The following is an 18,076-nucleotide window of genomic DNA, read 5'->3' as shown; positions in this document are numbered from 1 at the left end:
ATAATGAAATTTTTAAAATTCATAATATTATGTTTATGAAATTGATAGGATTGCATGAGTGGATAATTTTGACCAAAATGTTAATAATGTAAACAATTAGACGAATATTTTAAATAGCAAATTAAGGTAAGAAGATTCAAATTTTGAAATTGAATTACGTTCAAAAACTAACATCATGTTTTAGAAATATATATTTAGAAAGAATTTATATGTTAAATTATATATATTAGCCTCCAAAGAAAATGAAAAGGAAATCAGTGATCACGTTATTGTTATTGTTTTGACAAACCATTCATCTCTCTCTCTCTCTCTATATATATATATATATATATTAAGAAAAAATATATAATTTGAATAAAATTTAATCATTTGACCTTTTATGGCAGGTCATTATTTAATTTTTGGGTGAATTATCTTCATTTTTTCATCTAAATAAAAAAATTATAATTTGATATAATAATTTATCATTTTGATCACCCAACCATTAAATCCTTAACCACAGTTGAGTATACATATCATGCCATCAATTTTGACTTTTTTAGATTGTTTATCATCTTCAATCTCAACCCATTTTTCTCTCCAACCCACTCTTTGTTTTCATCATTCTTTTCTTCTTCCTTTACTCTCGGAAAGGGAGAATCTCCCAAGTTTTTTTTACTTTTATTTTTGTATTTCTTAGTTTTGGTTCAGTGTTTTGAGAATAGTCATCTCTCCCTGGATTTGATAACTTAGAAAACAATATGATTTTGTTTTTGAGATTTTTTACTTTAGCTTTAAGGAGGGATCAAAGCCAAGTTCAGCAACAAGCTTAAGACAAACAACTTTCACTGGAGTAACGTTGCTCAATAAGTTTTAAGTGTTTAACAACAAGGGTTTTTCCGACTTGAATAGCTTAAAGCACCAAACAAGTGTTCAGGGATTTCAAGGAATAACACTCCCAGATTAAATTACAAGTTTTTTTATTCGAGGGACCAAAATGAAGCATCCAAGTTGAATGATCAAGTAATTTACCCTAATTTTTTTAAAGTGTTCGGTGTATTAAAAGAAAAAGCACATGTTGACCTTGAATTCTTTCAAAGTGTTTGTGGAGTAGAAAAATGAAAAGAGACGACCCACCATGCAAATTCAAATTCATGGATGCAATATCAAGTCTTATATTAATTATGTGAACATGCTATTAAAAAATTACGTAATAGAGGTCGTGTTTATGAAGTCTATACTATGATCAGAGCAGGATGGATAGATTTGGAGTCAGCTAAATTTAGATTGAATATTTTGAAGAAACAGAGCCAAAGCACATATATTACGTAATGTTTTTATCTCCCATACAAGCATCAACTGACAGATTCATTATGTGCTGTTTTTACTTACAACAAAGCTCCTCTCAAGCACATAAAAGAATCATATAACAATGGTGAACTTGTAGAAAAAGTTGCAAAAACTTGTCTTCAAAATTTCACTTTCATGGGCTAATATTTGGAACAAATGCAGTACACTGTACAACAAACATAAATATGTACAGACAAGATGCCGAGATGCCTCCCCAAGGATGAAAATAAAGTCAGATCCTTATTTATGTCCTAGCCTACTGAAAAATAATAAACGAACTGACCCTGCATTAATCCTACTGCAATGTCTATCAACACATGCGAGTATTACGTTTATTGTCTTTCCAGAAAGAATACCTTGGTTAGCTTCTCCGTACTAGCTGAGATGAGATTCCAGGCAAGACTCCTATGCAGGTACCCAACAGGAGGAACCATACAGAATCCTGCCCTTCCATCCCTGCAACATCCAGTGGTTGTCTTCATCAATTACGAAATCTTTGTGGTACCATGCCTTCAACTTATCCCTGATTATCTTCATCAGTTCCTGGTCTAATGGAAGCGGCTTGAATCCTTCCCTTAATGTACGAATCTGCCATTGCTTGTATGTTTCCGGCCTCTGGACCCTTGCTGAGCCCTCACATGCTATCACATTCATTGCTTCGCGCCCGTAAAACTCCCTCTCGAACATCAACCTTGCCGGTTCTTCACGAGGTAATGTGTTCTCGAATACATCGAATACTGCAGAGATATGGAATAGAACCTCCTTGAACCTTGTAACAAAGAAGGGAGCATTGTAAGCTCCATTGACTATGGAGTGAACGAAAATATCAGGTTTCATTTTCCTGATCAATTTTAACATAGCATTCCTCGGACAGTCCACATCAGCAGTCTCATCAAGTAGATTGTGAAACCGGAAAAGAGAATTCACAGCAAGCATCTCATTGCTATCGATCTTGATGTCCTCGATCTGGATGGTTTCCCAATGTTCAACTGCTATAGGATTGTACTCGAATGGAACATTAAAACGCTCACAATACTTTGCCAAGCGACGACCTGTCTCCTCAATTCTTTCAGCTGGGCGGAAACCGCGTTGGGGAATCTCTATTCCAGTGATGCGTAGCTTAGGAGGCCCACCGGGTCTTGTTGAGAGATGTTGGATAAGAATGGGCCATTGGAAACCATACAAGATACCAAAATCTACAATATGAAGAACACTCGTTTTCTCAGCCATGTGGTAAATCGATTTGTTTGCAAACAGAATGGCTAGCTTCGTAAACGGACAAGAACAAAGGTAAGCTTTGTAAGCTTTCAAGATATCAGCAGCTGTTGTCATCTTGGAAGCCAGGGAAGCATAAAAAACGTGAATTAGGGCTCCGCTTCCATCCAAGCGAGCCTCAAGGCCATCTGCGAAGATATAGGCCAACCTCTGATTTGCATCACCAAGAGGAGAAGAGTGCTCTTTAATCTGCTTTAGAAGTTCACTTGCAGTCCTACGATCATCAGCAGAAACAGCCTGTGCACAGAGAATTAGAAGAGTCCTCAAATCCACCACTTCTTTCTTCTTCCCCCGTCTTTTAGAACGATTTCTTCCAACAATGGATCCATCCAACTGTTCTTTATGCTGCGAGCTATCGGTTTCCCCATGCTGCACAGTTTGATCGATACCACACATAGTTTTCCCTTCAGTACAAAGTAACACCTTATCAAATACTTCAGATAAATCACTCTCTTCTGTATAAGTTGCCGATTGCTTGTTACTCCTCTCATCTTCCAATTCCCAATCATCCCGTTCATGGTTCTTCCTACCCGTCAACCCATTGGATGAAATCTCCCTCTCGTCCTTCTCCACCTTGACTACAACTTTTGGAACATCTACCTTTTTCCCCACAGCAAACGTGCTGCTCTCTAGGTCAATTACCAGCTGTTCACTACTAGGGATGAACTTACTGGCTTCCTCAAACCCTCTCTGGAACTGCAAAACAGATTCCTTATCACTGAAGATGTTCTTAACCAGAAGCTCGCTAACAGAAGATTCCATCAACCCATTACCGATGTTACTCAAGCTATTAACCGAGTCAACAGAAAACTGTGAACTGGACTGTTGCAAATCGGGCTGCAAAGAGTAAGGAGCTCGTAACAAGGAAGGATCGGGCCCTCCGACTTCCCCGATACCACGAGGATTGATATGATCACTAGTCCCACTACGAGAGCTAATACTAGCATCTGAATGGCCATTAGTACCAAAAAGATTACAATCAGGACTCTCCACTTTGACTGGTTGGATGATATTGCTCACCAAGGCATCATACAATGATTTCTCAGTGTCTTCGAGAGCCAAATAATCATTAAACATATAGGGCTTGTCCTCCATGTTCTCTTCCATAAGCATCTGGCTTATGTATTTGAGGACTGGATCTGTGGAGTCACTGTCACTTGGAGGTGAATAAGACTCCCCCAATGGACTCCACCCCGTGGAAGCTGAAAATGGGCTACCATCTGAACTTGCAGTAATGGATGGAACATTAATACCCGGGTCCGAGTCAAGTGGTATAAAGGGAACATTCATGTTCATAAAGTTAAGATCTGGGGAGGGGACATTGAACTCAAATCCATTGTGGAATGTATGATCTTCAACTTTGAAACAGTTCAGGTAATCAGAGATTTCAATGGAATTTGGATCCATGGTCATCTAAAAAAATCCCAATTCTACAACCCAAAAAGAACAAAAAAAAAAAAAAAAAAAGTCAAACACTTACCATGCATCAAAGGAGAAAGCTTTATGGTGATCACTAGACTAATACCCTTTAAAGATTCAAACTTTCTGAGATTTAAAACAAATAAGATCACAAATTCACCAACAAATAACACATAGAAAGGCCGCAATTCAACAAAAGTGGAGAAGTAGAACCAAGAAACAAGAGTTAAACGTACCTTAAAGAGAGAGAGAGAGAGAGAGAGAGAGAGAGAGCCAGAGAATAAGAGAAGCCTTTCGAGAAAGATGCGGGGTATTGAAAGTTTAAAACTTTGGGTTTTGACCCGAAAACAAATAGGAACTTTCCTGGAAGAGATTGACACTCAAATATATATATATATAGGAGGAGAACATGAAATGAGACACATTGGGACCCTGTTATTTCAGCGGCTATTGGTGGGTCAACATGATATCTGCTGCAACATATATTTTTACTTTTCTTTCTTTATCTCTTTTTTGACACATTCATTGTATGTATTCCATTTCTGGTTTAATCCTATCCAAGCAAACACTTGCTGTAAAATATTTGCTAGAAGTAATTTTCTCACGAAACAAACAGTATATTACAGTATATTGCTGTATTAACGAAGATTATATTAGTTTCAACCTCACATAGAAAATTTGCATGTAAACATAACAACTTCAACATAAGCCTGTCCAAAGGGTATATTTTTTCCTTGCAGAATTTGACCGAAAAGTGTGCTGTAGTTTAGTTATACGAATCCTTCTCGAGTGCCTATCTATATTATTACCAATATGAACATAAAGGATTGCGGGGCCCACTCCTACATATCTGAAGTTGAAGTTGAATAAACAAGTGAAAGGAGCAGCAGCAGCAAGATGTCAAGCTTCAATGGGGCCAAAGTCACACGCGTTGAGCTTTCTGGTAGCTCATATATGACAACATATGGATATATTATATTATATTATATTTAGTTATTTACCATCACAAGAATTTATTTATTTCCTAGTCTAACAGCCACCACCAATTTCACCATGAGATTGCTTGGAAATCAAGGCTTTTTCTTTGTTTCCAATCACTCACGTTGGATTTTGGAATGGTTTTCAGGAAGTCAAAGCTTTATTTTCTAATTTTCCTTTTTCTGGTCTATTAAACTTGAGAAACAAGAATCTCCAACTTGGGAGATTAGACAAGAACTAAGCCAAGAAAAAAATAATAATGTTAGAGATAGTGTTTTTTTTTTTTTTGCAATTGCATACAAACTAATTGTGTTTTCTACATTATGCTACAAAAATAATTGTAATGCTAGTAATTGCATTTTCCAAACGATTTATCATTTATTTAGAAATGGTTATTTTGCAATAGCAGTTTGGTTGGTTTTGCTTAGGATTATTGAAATATAAGATTTATTATTCAGTATGTTATATTATTTTGTTTAGTTTATTTAGACAGAATGTAAGATTTTATTATTTAGTTGATAAAATATAAAATTATCTAAAAATACGTTTTACTAAATTAACTTTTACTTCTATTTTTTTACCATACAAAAGTTGAAACTTATAGTATTTTATTTTAGAGTAAATTACATCGTTAGTAATAAGAGTTGTTCTATTTTACTCACAACATTTTTTCTTTTTTCTTTTTTCTTTTTTTTTTTTGTTAATTTGGTCACCCAAAACTAAAAATTTATCAATTTTGTCACTCCACCATTAAATGGTAATAGAATGTTGACTATGCATTTTCATGTTAGTCACTCTAAAATTAGGGTAAATGCCCGTTAATCACTCTAACCAGGGGTTGCTCCTATTTTGGTCACCCTAAAACTATACGTGAGAATGCATCATTAATATTTTCATTACCATTTAATTGTGAAGTGATCAATTTCTTTCGAGTGACTAAATTAACAAAAAAAATGGGATGACCAAAATAGGAACGACCACTATTTAGAGTGACTAACGAGATAGTTTGCCCTTTATTTTACTAAAAAATAAATGCATTAATATACTAAATTAATTTCATATTTATTTTCTCAGAAAAAAAAATAGGATGACCAAAATAGGAACGACCACTATTTAGAGTGACTAACGGGATAGTATGCCATTTATTTTACTAAGAAATAAATGTATTATATACTAAATTAATTTCATATTTATTTTCTCAGAAACTTGGGAGGAGTAATAAGCACTTAAAGTCTCTTTTAATCAAAGTGACAGATTGTTATACCCCTATTTGCGTCAAGACACGTGACAAGTTAAAAAGGCACCCAAACAGTAAGTCTGCCACCAACCAACCGGGAGGTCACCTGCAAGTTTTCCCTTTCAAGATTACAATTCGAACAAGTGTAGGCCATTCGTTGTCCAGGTCTTAGGGTCTTCATTGAGCACGTGAAGTTCTTGGTAATCAAATATCATGTGGGCTCAATTTTTCCATACCATCAAGTCAAAATAAATGATCGAAATATGTTCCATCACAAACGTCCTTATCCCATCGAAGGCATCCACCCCACACATTCCATTATGATGACTTAATGGCAAGTCCAACACGTTAATATGACCTTACACGAAACCTCCACCTATAAATACCTCCAAGAACAAGGAAGAAAGGATCAATTCTCCAATATGCTAAGCCTACACTGTAACAGCTCATTTTCAGTGAAATCAAAACAGTAGTTTCAGGACCACAAATCTGAGTAAGAAAGAAAATTCATTTTAAAATTATTGCATGGTCTGTATCATGATAGGAAAGACATATGTAAATTTCGATAAGAAAATTTTACCGATTTCATGTTTCATTATAGAAAGGACCAAATTGCATCAAATGCAAAAGTTGAGTTCTAGTAGCTATAAGTATCAAATAGCTATGGAATTCAAAACTTGAGGTCCTTATATGGTAATTAGACCATTAAGAAAAGTTAGTAGGTATTTTTGATGATTCATCCATGGAAAATTAGAAAAAGAAAAAGACTAAATTGGAAATTGAAATAAATAAAAGATGATAAATAAAATAAATATCAAATATCATCATTTTATATCATCTTCTTCTCCAAATTTTATGGAAACCCTAGGAAAGAGAAAGAAAATCAAGCAAGCTTAATTAAGTAAGTAACCATATCCCGTTTTTAGTAATTTTTATATTTTTGAGATCAGAATAACCTAATCTAGCTATTTTGGGGATCAATTTGTAAATTTATAAAAGTATTAAAAAATTTCATGGATGAATATGCTAAAATTTTAAAATTTATGGTAGAAAATGAAATGTTGTTGATAGATAAACAACTTTTGTAAAGTGAATTTTCATGAAATTGTGATTTAGGGACTAAATTGTAAAGAAGTAAAATTCATGGAAAATTTCTGAACTTGAAAGAACATTCTGTTATAAGCCCTCTCGAGCTTCCCGTTATATGATTCTTGTAATAGCCCATTTTTTAGTGAAATCGGAACAGTGGTTTCGAGACCACAAATCCAACCCAAAAATAAAATTTATTTTTATTTTACTAGATGGTCCGTATTTTGATAGACATGTCTTCTAAAAATTTTGATACGAAAATTTTATTGACTAAGTGTTTAATTACGAGAAGGACTAAATTGCATAAATGCGAAAGTTGAATTCTAGTAGCTATAAGGATTAAATAGCTATGGAATTCAAAACTAGAGATCCTTATATGGTAATTAGACCATTAAAGAAAAGTATGTAGATTTTTGGTGACTCATTCATGGAAAAATTTAAAAAGAGTAAGGACTAAATTGGAAATTGAAATAATTAATTAATTAAAAGATGATAAAAAGAAAATATCATCTTATTTTGTCATCTTCAACCCCAAAATTATATGGAAACCCTAGGAGAGAAAGAGAAGAAACTTTCAAGGCTTAATTGGGTAAGTTTCCTTGTCCCATCTTATTGAGTCTAGTTTCTTATAAAAGAGATGGTGTAAGAAATGAAATTTTAAATTGTGAGATCTGATAAATTTTGTGAGATAAGGTCGAGAATGATTTGGGTTCCTCTGTTATGACTTTGGAAAATCATCAAAATTTGGAGAAAAATAATTAAGGGCTTAAATTTATATGATTAGAATTATGAATGAGTATATTTTCAAGATAAATAAACAGAACATCATTTAAATTACGTACAATGAGATAATTAATTTTAGTTAAGAAGGGTTGAATTGTTAGACAATGAGAATAAGGGTGACTTTAAAGAATAAAATATACTTATTGGATAAACCAAAAATTCTTAAAATTTTGTGGTAAGAAGATACATAAGTCTAGTTTCATGTAAAATTAGCAGATATTAATTTCGAGTTCTGTAGCTCAGTTTTTAGTAATTTTAATATTTTTGAAACTGAGATAGGTTAAACTATCTATTTGGGGGATTAATTTAAAGAGTTATCAAAGTATGAAAAATGGGTCATGGATGTATATGCTGAAAATTAGAAATTTATGGTAGAAAATGAAAGGTTGTTGATAGATAAACAACTTTTACAAAGTGATTTTTGATGAAAATATTATTTAGGGACTAAAATGTAAACTTGTGAAATTGAAGAAAAATTTTGAATTTTTATGAATATATGTGCTTTAAATTCTGTAATGGGATTTTGGTTAGGCTTGGAATAGGGAGTAAATTGCACAAGTTTCATTTTTCGAGCCTAGGGATGAAATTGGAATTTATGAAAAAGTTAGGGGCAAATAGTAATTTTTCCTAGGATGTAAATTGAGTCCAAATAAATATGAAATATGTGAAATTGATGATTAAAACTATTTATATAGATCCGGACAACACAAATTCGAGGTTAGACTGAGTAAAAGAAAAAGTTTCGGATTAGTAGATTTTATACGCGAACAAGTGTAGAAGTAAGTTCGTGTAACTTAACCGGGCATGTAAATATGATTAATTGAATGTTGTGTTGTATGGAATGTGACTTATATTGATGTACATTACTTGAATGCTATAATGAGAAATTTAATACATGTTTGATATGGTGAAAAAAGGTTAAGTCCCGATTGAATATTGAATTTCGATGAATTTATGAGCTTTCCCGAAATGAATAAGGTCCTGTATTTGTTGCGGACGGGATTTTACTCGAACGAGTAATCCTATTGACCTTGTTATATAAAGGATTTAGCCTGGACAGGTAATCCGGATATAATACCTCTTGAGTATATGTTATGATTAGGGTTTAGCCTGGACTGGTAATCCTAATTGAGCTCTTCTGAGCATACGTTACATAAAGTATTTAGCCTGGATTGCTAATCCTGTAATACGATATGTGGCTTGAGAGTGTGTTCTTTGATTAAATGTCGTAATGAGTACCTTTGAATAAGAATTGACGGATTAGGGAACTGTACACCTCAAGTTTACTACTGGAGCATTCATTAGAATTTCAATGATTCAACGGACATAAAACTCTTGACATGGCATGAGAATTATGAAATGAAATGATAATGTCTTGAAAGAGTATTGCATGATGAGCTCATCTATCCTTACTTGATGTATATGTAAACCTTGTGACTAACATGTTTGATTGAATGTACGTGTTTAGGCAATTTAGCCAAATGGATGGAAAACATGATATTGTATGCTTAGATTTAATAAACGAGATTGGTAAGTTTACTTTCCGTTATACGAACTTACTAAGCATGTAATACTTACTCCGTTTTATTTTTCCTGTTTATAATGCTCCGAAGTTCGCGAAGGTTGGAACATCATTGGAGCATCGTCACACTATCGACTAACTTATTTTGGGTATACATAGTAAAATCATTTTGGTATAATGGCATGTATAGGACAACTTGGCCATTAGTGGCATGAAAACGATGTTTTGTAACGTAGCCATTGGAATGGCTAGTAATGGCTTATTTTGGTATGATTAAATAGGTTATTATGATATATTCATATGTGATATGTTAAGTATATATGATCAAATGATGTTAATGCCTAAGTTAATCTAAGGTAAGTTTATAAACATATATGCTTGTAATGGTATGTCATGATGAATAATGAAATTGTTTAATTTGAATGCTTGGATTGGTTGGAATTGGATGTGTGTTTCAAGTGCAGGTATTGGGTGAAATTTTGGGTGAGAAATAAAGCTAGAAATGGCTTCATTTTTTCCACATGGGCGTGTGTCTAGACCATGTATGACACACGGCTTGGTAATATGGGCATGTGGTTAGGCCGTGTATCCCCTACACTTTAATTTTGAGAAACAGAATGCTTAGAATTGAGCACACAGGCAGAGACGCGGGCATGTGTCTCAGCCATGTGTGCTACACGGCTTAGAACAGGGCGTGTGTCTTGGCCGTATGAAACCTGCACCTAATTTCGAATTAAATTAATTAACCACACAACCTAGCACACGGGCATGTGGCATGGCCGTGTGCACAAGTCAGAGAGTTACACGGGGTTGAACACGGTCTGTAGCACGAGCGTGTCCCAGGGTTACATGAGTGTGTCCCTTGGACCACACGGGGGTGTAAGTTCTGCACCTTAAAATTTTTTTAAAATTTCGCGAAAAATTCTTAGAGCTCTTGATTAAGTCTCGACTCGATTCTAATGCTTGTATTGGGCCTCGAGGGTCCAATCAATAGACGTTTTGAGTGATCTCGATTAATGAATAGTAATTTACATAAGTTATTTGAAAATTATTCTGAAAGTTTTGGTAATACTCCGTAACCCTATTTTGGTGACGGATACAGGTTAGGGGTATTATATTTGTGGTATCAGAGCTACGATTTAGCTGATTCTTGGATTTGACGTAGTAAACACGAGTTTAGCTACACATGCCATTATATAAATTGTGATAGTATGATGACTCCTGATCATTTTAAATGTGTTTTTCATATAGTAATGTCATCCAACCAAGCTAGAGCTGAATCCGAGGAAGCTGAAAACAATGCTTCAACTTTAGTTCAAAGAGTTGCGTCTGTGTCTGGTAGTGAAAGGCCCGTGTCTGAAGGCCGAAGTGAGGAGGCAAAACAAGCCTTCTTTCAAATAATGAATGAATGGTTTACACAATACCTGAGAACAAACCCTGTTGTACAACGACTTCCCCCACCTGCTCCTCAACTAGTTCCTTAGGTACCATAGGGTGCTAAACCTGTTAGAATTGGTAAGCCTCCAATAGATAAAATCCGCAAACATGGGGTAGAAGAATTTAGAGCTACCGCAGATGATGATCCAAAAAGCATTGAGTTTTGGCTAAAAAATACATCCGGGTTTTTGATGAATTATCCCGTACACCTGTCGAATGTCTGAAATGTGCAGTATCTCTACTGAAGGATACAGTTTATCATTGGTGGAATACCATAACTTCAGTGGTACCGAGAGAAAATGTTACATGCGAATTCTTCCAGATTGAATTCAGAAAGAAATATGTTAGTCAGAGATTTATGGGTCAGAAAAAAAAAGAATTTTTAGAGCTCAAACAAGGAAATATGACTATGTCTAAGTATGAACGAGAATTTATTCAGCTAAGTAAATATGCCAGAGAATGGGTTTTAACCGAGGTTGAAATGTGTAAACGCTTTGAAGAGGGTTTAAACGTATATATCAAGCAATTAATCGGAATTCTCGAAATAAAAGAATTCGCGGTGTTAGCCGATCAAGCACACAAAGCTGAGGAATTAAGTAAGGAAAAAAAATAGGCTGAAAGAGAGGCTCGGGTTTCTAGAAAAAGAACTATGAGTAAGTCACAATCATTTTCTTCTAAAAAATTAAAGAAGTATTATGATCGATTGGCCACCTCTACGAGATATTTTGGAAGAGAGCGGGGCTCTCAACGTTCTAACCCGAGGTCTTCATCTCCATCTGTGACTAATGTGGGTAGTGTCGGTAATCCCAAATCGAAATGTAAACATTGTAACAAATTTCATCATGGGGAATGTCGGTCTAGAAGTGGAGCTTGTTTTGGATGTGGTGCACTTGACCATTTTCTCAGAAATTATCCCGAAAGAGTTGAAAAATAAATAGAATCATCTCCAAAGCCTAGTAATCCTGTTTTGAGAGGCAGACCACCTTGCCATTCCGACAATGTTAGTGGTAGTCAAGGTACTACCAGGGATACAACAGTTAGATCTAAGATACGAGCACCTGCAAGAACATATGTTATTCGTGTAAGATGCTTCTGTACCAAACGTAATTACTGGTACATTTTCTCTAGTTGACACTGATATTACTGCATTGATTGATCCTGGTTCCACACATTCATACATATGCACAAACTCAGTGACTGTTAAAAATTTACTTGTTAAATTTATTGAATTTGTGGTTAAAGTTTCAAACCCCTTGAGCCAGCGTGTTATGGTGGATAAAATTTGTATGATCTCGGTTAATAAATAATAATTTACATAAATTATTCAAAAATTATTCTGAAATTTCTAGTAATGCTTAGTAACCCTGTTCCGACAACGGATACGGATTAGGGGTGTTATAGTTCTTGTGAGCATCCTGATCGGTAGTGATCCTGCATGTGTTGCAAACTATCGCAGCTCTTTGTGAGCATCATGTTATATGATCGGTTGTGATCTTGTATATATTGCGGACACAAATACAGCTCTTTATGAGCGTCCTGATATATGCTCTTCTTGAGCTTCCTGATATGGCTCGCTTGAACATCCTGTTATATGGCTATCCGAAGCTCCCTGATAATAGCTCTTCAGAGTTACCTATTAAGCTCAATGAGCTTCCTGTTCTAAACTCTTATGAGTTTCCTGCTGTAGCCCAGATAAGCTTCCCGTTACATGGCTCACAGAAGCTTCCTGTTATATGACTCGAGAGAGTGCTTCCTAATTATGTGCCCTAATTGGGTACCCCTGAATATGAGTTGACAGTTTACAGTGTTGTACACTTCAAGTGTACTACATGTGTATCCATCGATATTTCAAATAAATTCAACGGGTAAAGTTCTGTCATAGCTAATCTGAACTTGAGATGATTTATCATAGAAATGTATATATATTATATGGAAATATGATAAGAAAAGTATATGTGTATGAAAGTTATTACATGATGAGCTCATCTTTATTACTTGAAAAAGAATTTAGAATTTCATAATTAACTTGTTTGATTGAGTGTATGTGATTAGACAATTGGTCAATTTGTTGGGATGCATATTATTTACATGATTACTTAAATTGAATATAAATGGTAAGTTAAATTCATGTTCTACGAACTTACTAAGCATTAAATGTTTACTTTGTTTTCTTTTCTATGTTTTATAATGCCCGAATGCTCGTAAAGTTTACAGAACACCATCACACTATCCTTCAGCACATTTTGGTATAAATAGCAAACTTATTTTGGTATAATGACATGTATAGGCTAACTTGGCCAATGTTGGCATGTAAATGGTTATTTGTAATCTAGCCATTGGAATGGCTAGTAATGATATAGTTAGATTGAATTATGGTAAACATATATGTCTTTCAAAAGGTAAGTTTGAATACATATGATGATATATCAAATATAATGTTAATGTTGGCTTGGTTTTAACATCTTGAATTGGTTGGTATTTGTATGCAAGTATTAATGTAGGTACAATGCAAAATTTGGGTGAGAAATAAGGATTGAAAATAACCTTATTTTGTCCACATGGGTAGACATACGAGTGTATGTCTCAACCGTGTATGACACACGGCCATACGCACGGGTGTGTGGTTTGGCCATGTGCCCCCTGCATCTTAAGAATTAAGAAATAGAATACTCAGAATTGGTCACACGGACAAAGACACAAGCGTGTGTCTCAACCGTGTGAAACACATGACCTAACACACTAACATGTGTTTTGGTCGTCTGAATCCTGCACCTATTTTTGAAAATTAAATTGTCCACATAGCTTAGCACACGAGTGTGTAGCTGGCTGTGTGACCCAAGTCAGTAGCTACCCTAATTTGAACACGGGCTAGGACACGGTCGTGTGCCTCACATCGAATGCCCATACGGCCTAAGACACAGGCATGTCACTTAGCCGTGTGAGCCACATGGGTGTGTTTCCCCTACACTGAAGAAAAATTTTAAAATTTCGCGAAAATTTTTCTGAGTTTCTGGTTTAGTTCTGATTTGATTCTAGTGTGTATTTTGGGCATTAAGGACCCAATTAAGGGACGACAGGATTGATTTTGAATATGAATAGTAAATGACCTAAATTTTCTGTAATTGATCTGTAAACTTTGGTAATGCTTCCTGACCCTGTTCCGACGACGGATAGGGGTTAAAGGTGTTACATACACTCTACTAACTCACCTTTAGCACTCAGCATTCATACTCTTTTTATTTTCACTTTTTATAACCTTTGGCTCTCCACCCCAATTAGGTGAATGAGCCACCATAAAAACTAGCACTCTCTCCTCCATATTCTCTTCTTGTTATATCACTGTATTAACAATTGGTATGATGAACTTGGAAAATATGGCTTCACAATCTCAAAGTGGTACCATCGCTAACCCAACCAACCAAACCAATGACCCTACTAACCAGATCAACTCTTCTACTCCACTCATCACCCTCATTTTACTTACCTAAAGAACTTCCATTAGTTTAAACTCTACCTAAACTCCTCCTTCTTCCACACCAAAAAACCCTTCTATAGTATATGAGTATCCTTATTCCCACCCTTGAACAATTGATAAAAGCTCTAAGGGATCCTCTGGTTTCCAATCCTGTCACTCTTATTGCACCAACAGAAACCATTTCCTCAATTACTCTAACTCCACCAATTGTCGTAGTGCCTCAACCGCAACCTGGTGTGTCTTTTCTTAGACCCTTGGACCAGATAACTTGTTGTTTGCAAGAGGCCATAACTTGCCTCATAGCCAGGGTTACTCCACCAATTGTGACCCCTACCCCCTTGGACTAGGGTTTTCACCAACACGCGTTAAGTCTTCAATCTCATGTCTCAGAAACTTAGGAAAAGTTGTGACACCTGAAAGATCAATTTTCCCAATAATAGTGTCATTTTAAAGAACATGAAGAAAAACAAAACACCTCTTCAATCAAAGGAATTCCCAAAATGAGTAACTTATTACTGAGCTGAGAGCTACATGAGAGGCTCCTAGGTGAGAAAACTCGTGTTGTCAGGAAGATGAAGCTCAGCCCGCACTTCATGGAGAAGACGAGCATAATAATTTGAATTACTACATAGGAACAATGCTGAACTCCCAACAATATCCCAACATTCTAGGGCAACAAAAAAAAAACATTTCTGTAGAAGAATAGCTCAAAGCCTTTAGGGCGGAATTGATGCAGGAAGAAAATAGAGCAAATATAAATGAATCTTTTTAGAAGTACTCAAATAAACTGTTGGCTTCTAAGGTCATCGATAATCATATCTTGACATCCTTGAAGTTTTCGAAGTTTTTGTACAATGGATTAGGTACCATTTAGCTCGATAAAATAATCATATGAACATGCTAAGAGCATCCGATGAAGTTAAATGTAGAGCCTTCTCCATGACCCTCTTACAAATAACTCGACAGCAGTACCTATTTCTACCTCGGGGCTCCGTTTACTCTTTCGAGCAATTAGTTGGAAAATTTATGAGTCATTTTCTAGCCAACAAAATGCTCCAATAGTCTCTAACTTATTTAATGACCATTCGTCAAGGGGTAGATGAGTCCCTCCGCGGTTATGTAAAAAGATTTAGTGTCGCCACTATGATCCCAAAAAGAGTCACCCATTTAATTTACAATCAAGCATACATATACATAATTCAAATTCATACAATCCAAGTTATAATACCATATGAACTTACCTTGTCAAAATAGTAAACAAGTTAATATTCAGTGACTAATAATTAATTTTGGTTTTTCCCCTATTACCTCTGGTTTGATCCAATTCTTGATCTATTCAATTATTCCATTCAATCCATCAATATTAAACATTTATACACTATATCATGACATGTATGAACCTATGAAATCTCATTTTCAATGCCTCTAAAATTTTACATTTTATTCAATTTAGTCTCTGAAACCGAAATAACTATAACTTTCAATTTCGAGCCTCGATTTGAAAATCAACTTCAATTCCATCCCTTAGGGACACTATATCTATTTATACCAAAATCTCACATTAATTTTTCATTTTATTCACTTTAGTCCCTATGTACAAAACTATCAATTAAACATTACATTTTAGTCATTTTTTCATAATCTAAGCTTAAAATCTATCAATTTAACACCAATTTCTTCAAGAAATCAATAATGGAAACTATCAAAAACTTTAAAAAAATTTCAAATTGATACATGAACTAGCTATATGACCTTAAAAACATGAAATTACATGAAAATGACTAAGATTTACTTACTAATTTGTGACCGAATACACACAAGCTTCCAAAAGTTTCTTTCTTTCAATTATAGCAAAATGAAGAAGATGATATAATAGTTTTTCAAGCTTTCCTACTAACTTTAGTATATATAATGTAATTAGGACTTCATTAACCTTAGTTCATTAACTTAACTAATCACTAATAATCTTTTTGGTGCATAACCCATAATCATTCACTATCACATATTAGAAAATGATTTAATTGCCATTTAGGACCTTTGGTTAATTGCAATTTAAGTCCCTAAATCTTTGGCCAATTAAAAATTTTTAGCAATAAGATTTTTACAATTTAGTCATTGTACCCTAATTAAGCAATTAATAGACAAAACTGAAAGACCAAACTTTAATATTCTATTACACCAACTTCGTAAATATTTATTTATAGACCCGGTTTACGAAAATAGAGCTCCGAAATCGCATTTTCTAACACCACTAAAAATCAATCTGTTACAATAAATTTTAAATTACTCTTAAGAAATTAAATAATTTTATTTTCTTATTGTAACTTAATTTCTGAAAAACCCTTTACGTAACGTTGTGAAATTAAGTAATTTTTCATAATTTAAGAATTACTTAAATTTTAGAGTTTTAAGTAACATTAAAGATTAAAGAAATCAGTAATTTTCCTATTATTTAGGCATTTACTTAATTTTTTTTAAAAAAGCTTTCTAAGTTTTAAGTAACCCTTGAGAAATTAAATAAAATTTTCATGATTTATGAATTACTTAATTTCTCAAAACCCTTTAAAATAAATATTTTAGAAATTTTTAATTTCTTAAATGCATTTTAAAATTTTAGGCCTTAAAGAAATTAAGTAATTTCTCATCATTGAAGAATTACATAATTTCTCAAATACCGTTAAAGTTTATTTCTTTATATGAACAATGTCAATAAAAGAATTAAAATAGCACATCTTTTTTTTAAAAAAAAAGGACTACAATTTAGGGCTCGTTCGTTTGGAAGTAAAACATTTTTCAGAAAAGCTTTTCAGCCTTTTCCAGTGTTTGTTTGACTAAAAATATTTTCTTAAGGTAAAATCAATTACAAAACACGGGAAAAGAAGCCCTTAATTTTGGAAAATATCTTACCCTTTCTAATTCAGTAAGACATTTTCAGGAAAATTAGAAGCCAACACTGATTTTCTGCTTCCCCTTCCCATTACTTTTACCTTTACCCTTCCCCATCCCCTTCTCCCATCCTTGACTCCTGATCTTCTGCTTGCCGTCAACCAACACCAATTCTCAACACCAGACACCGGCGTTCATCAAAGCTTTTCCCCATCTTCGCCTTTCGTTGTCAAAATTTGCACTAGCGTTCATCTTCCTCTCTCAAAGGTAAGAACAAAAAAAAATTGATATGGGGAAAGGGTGTTGTCTTTTCTGATGTTTAACTTTGGTTTGTCGGTAGCCGGTTTGAGGAAAGGAAAAAAAGAAACATGTGTTAACTGTAGTTTATATAATATCTATGGGATTTTGACAGGATATCTATCTATTAAACAAACTTGAAAGCTGAAGTTCTACTATTTTTTACAGGCAAACAGGACCATAAAACAAAAATCCTCTAGTTTCATGAACCCATTTTTCTTCATTACAGATTCGATCACAGTGCTTATTGTTACTTCTTTTGGGTTAAATTGACAACTGTGAGTTTTGGTAAAATTAATGATTTGGTCTATTTCCCTTGATGAAAGTGAAAAAAAGGGACAAATGGAAT

General features: G+C 34.3%; 1 protein-coding gene across 1 annotated transcript; it reads right to left on the bottom strand.

Annotated features, from left to right (window-relative positions):
• Positions 1-1,273: 1,273 nt before the first annotated feature.
• LOC108480646 (scarecrow-like protein 33) lies at positions 1,274-4,388 on the bottom strand. The gene is made up of 2 exons (XM_017783700.2): positions 4,260-4,388; positions 1,274-4,034 (listed from the first exon to the last, which is right to left on the bottom strand). The coding sequence occupies exon 2, from the start codon at positions 4,015-4,017 to the stop codon at positions 1,735-1,737; it is 2,283 nt and encodes a 760-aa protein (XP_017639189.1). The 5' UTR covers positions 4,018-4,034; positions 4,260-4,388; the 3' UTR covers positions 1,274-1,734.
• Between the last annotated feature and the right edge of the window lie 13,688 nt (positions 4,389-18,076).

The sequence above is a fragment of the Gossypium arboreum genome, chromosome 1, assembly GCF_025698485.1.
Source record: "Gossypium arboreum isolate Shixiya-1 chromosome 1, ASM2569848v2, whole genome shotgun sequence".
NCBI lineage: Eukaryota > Viridiplantae > Streptophyta > Magnoliopsida > Malvales > Malvaceae > Gossypium > Gossypium arboreum.
Note: the sequence above shows the minus strand (reverse complement) of the source record. Positions and strands in the feature narration are given on the sequence as shown.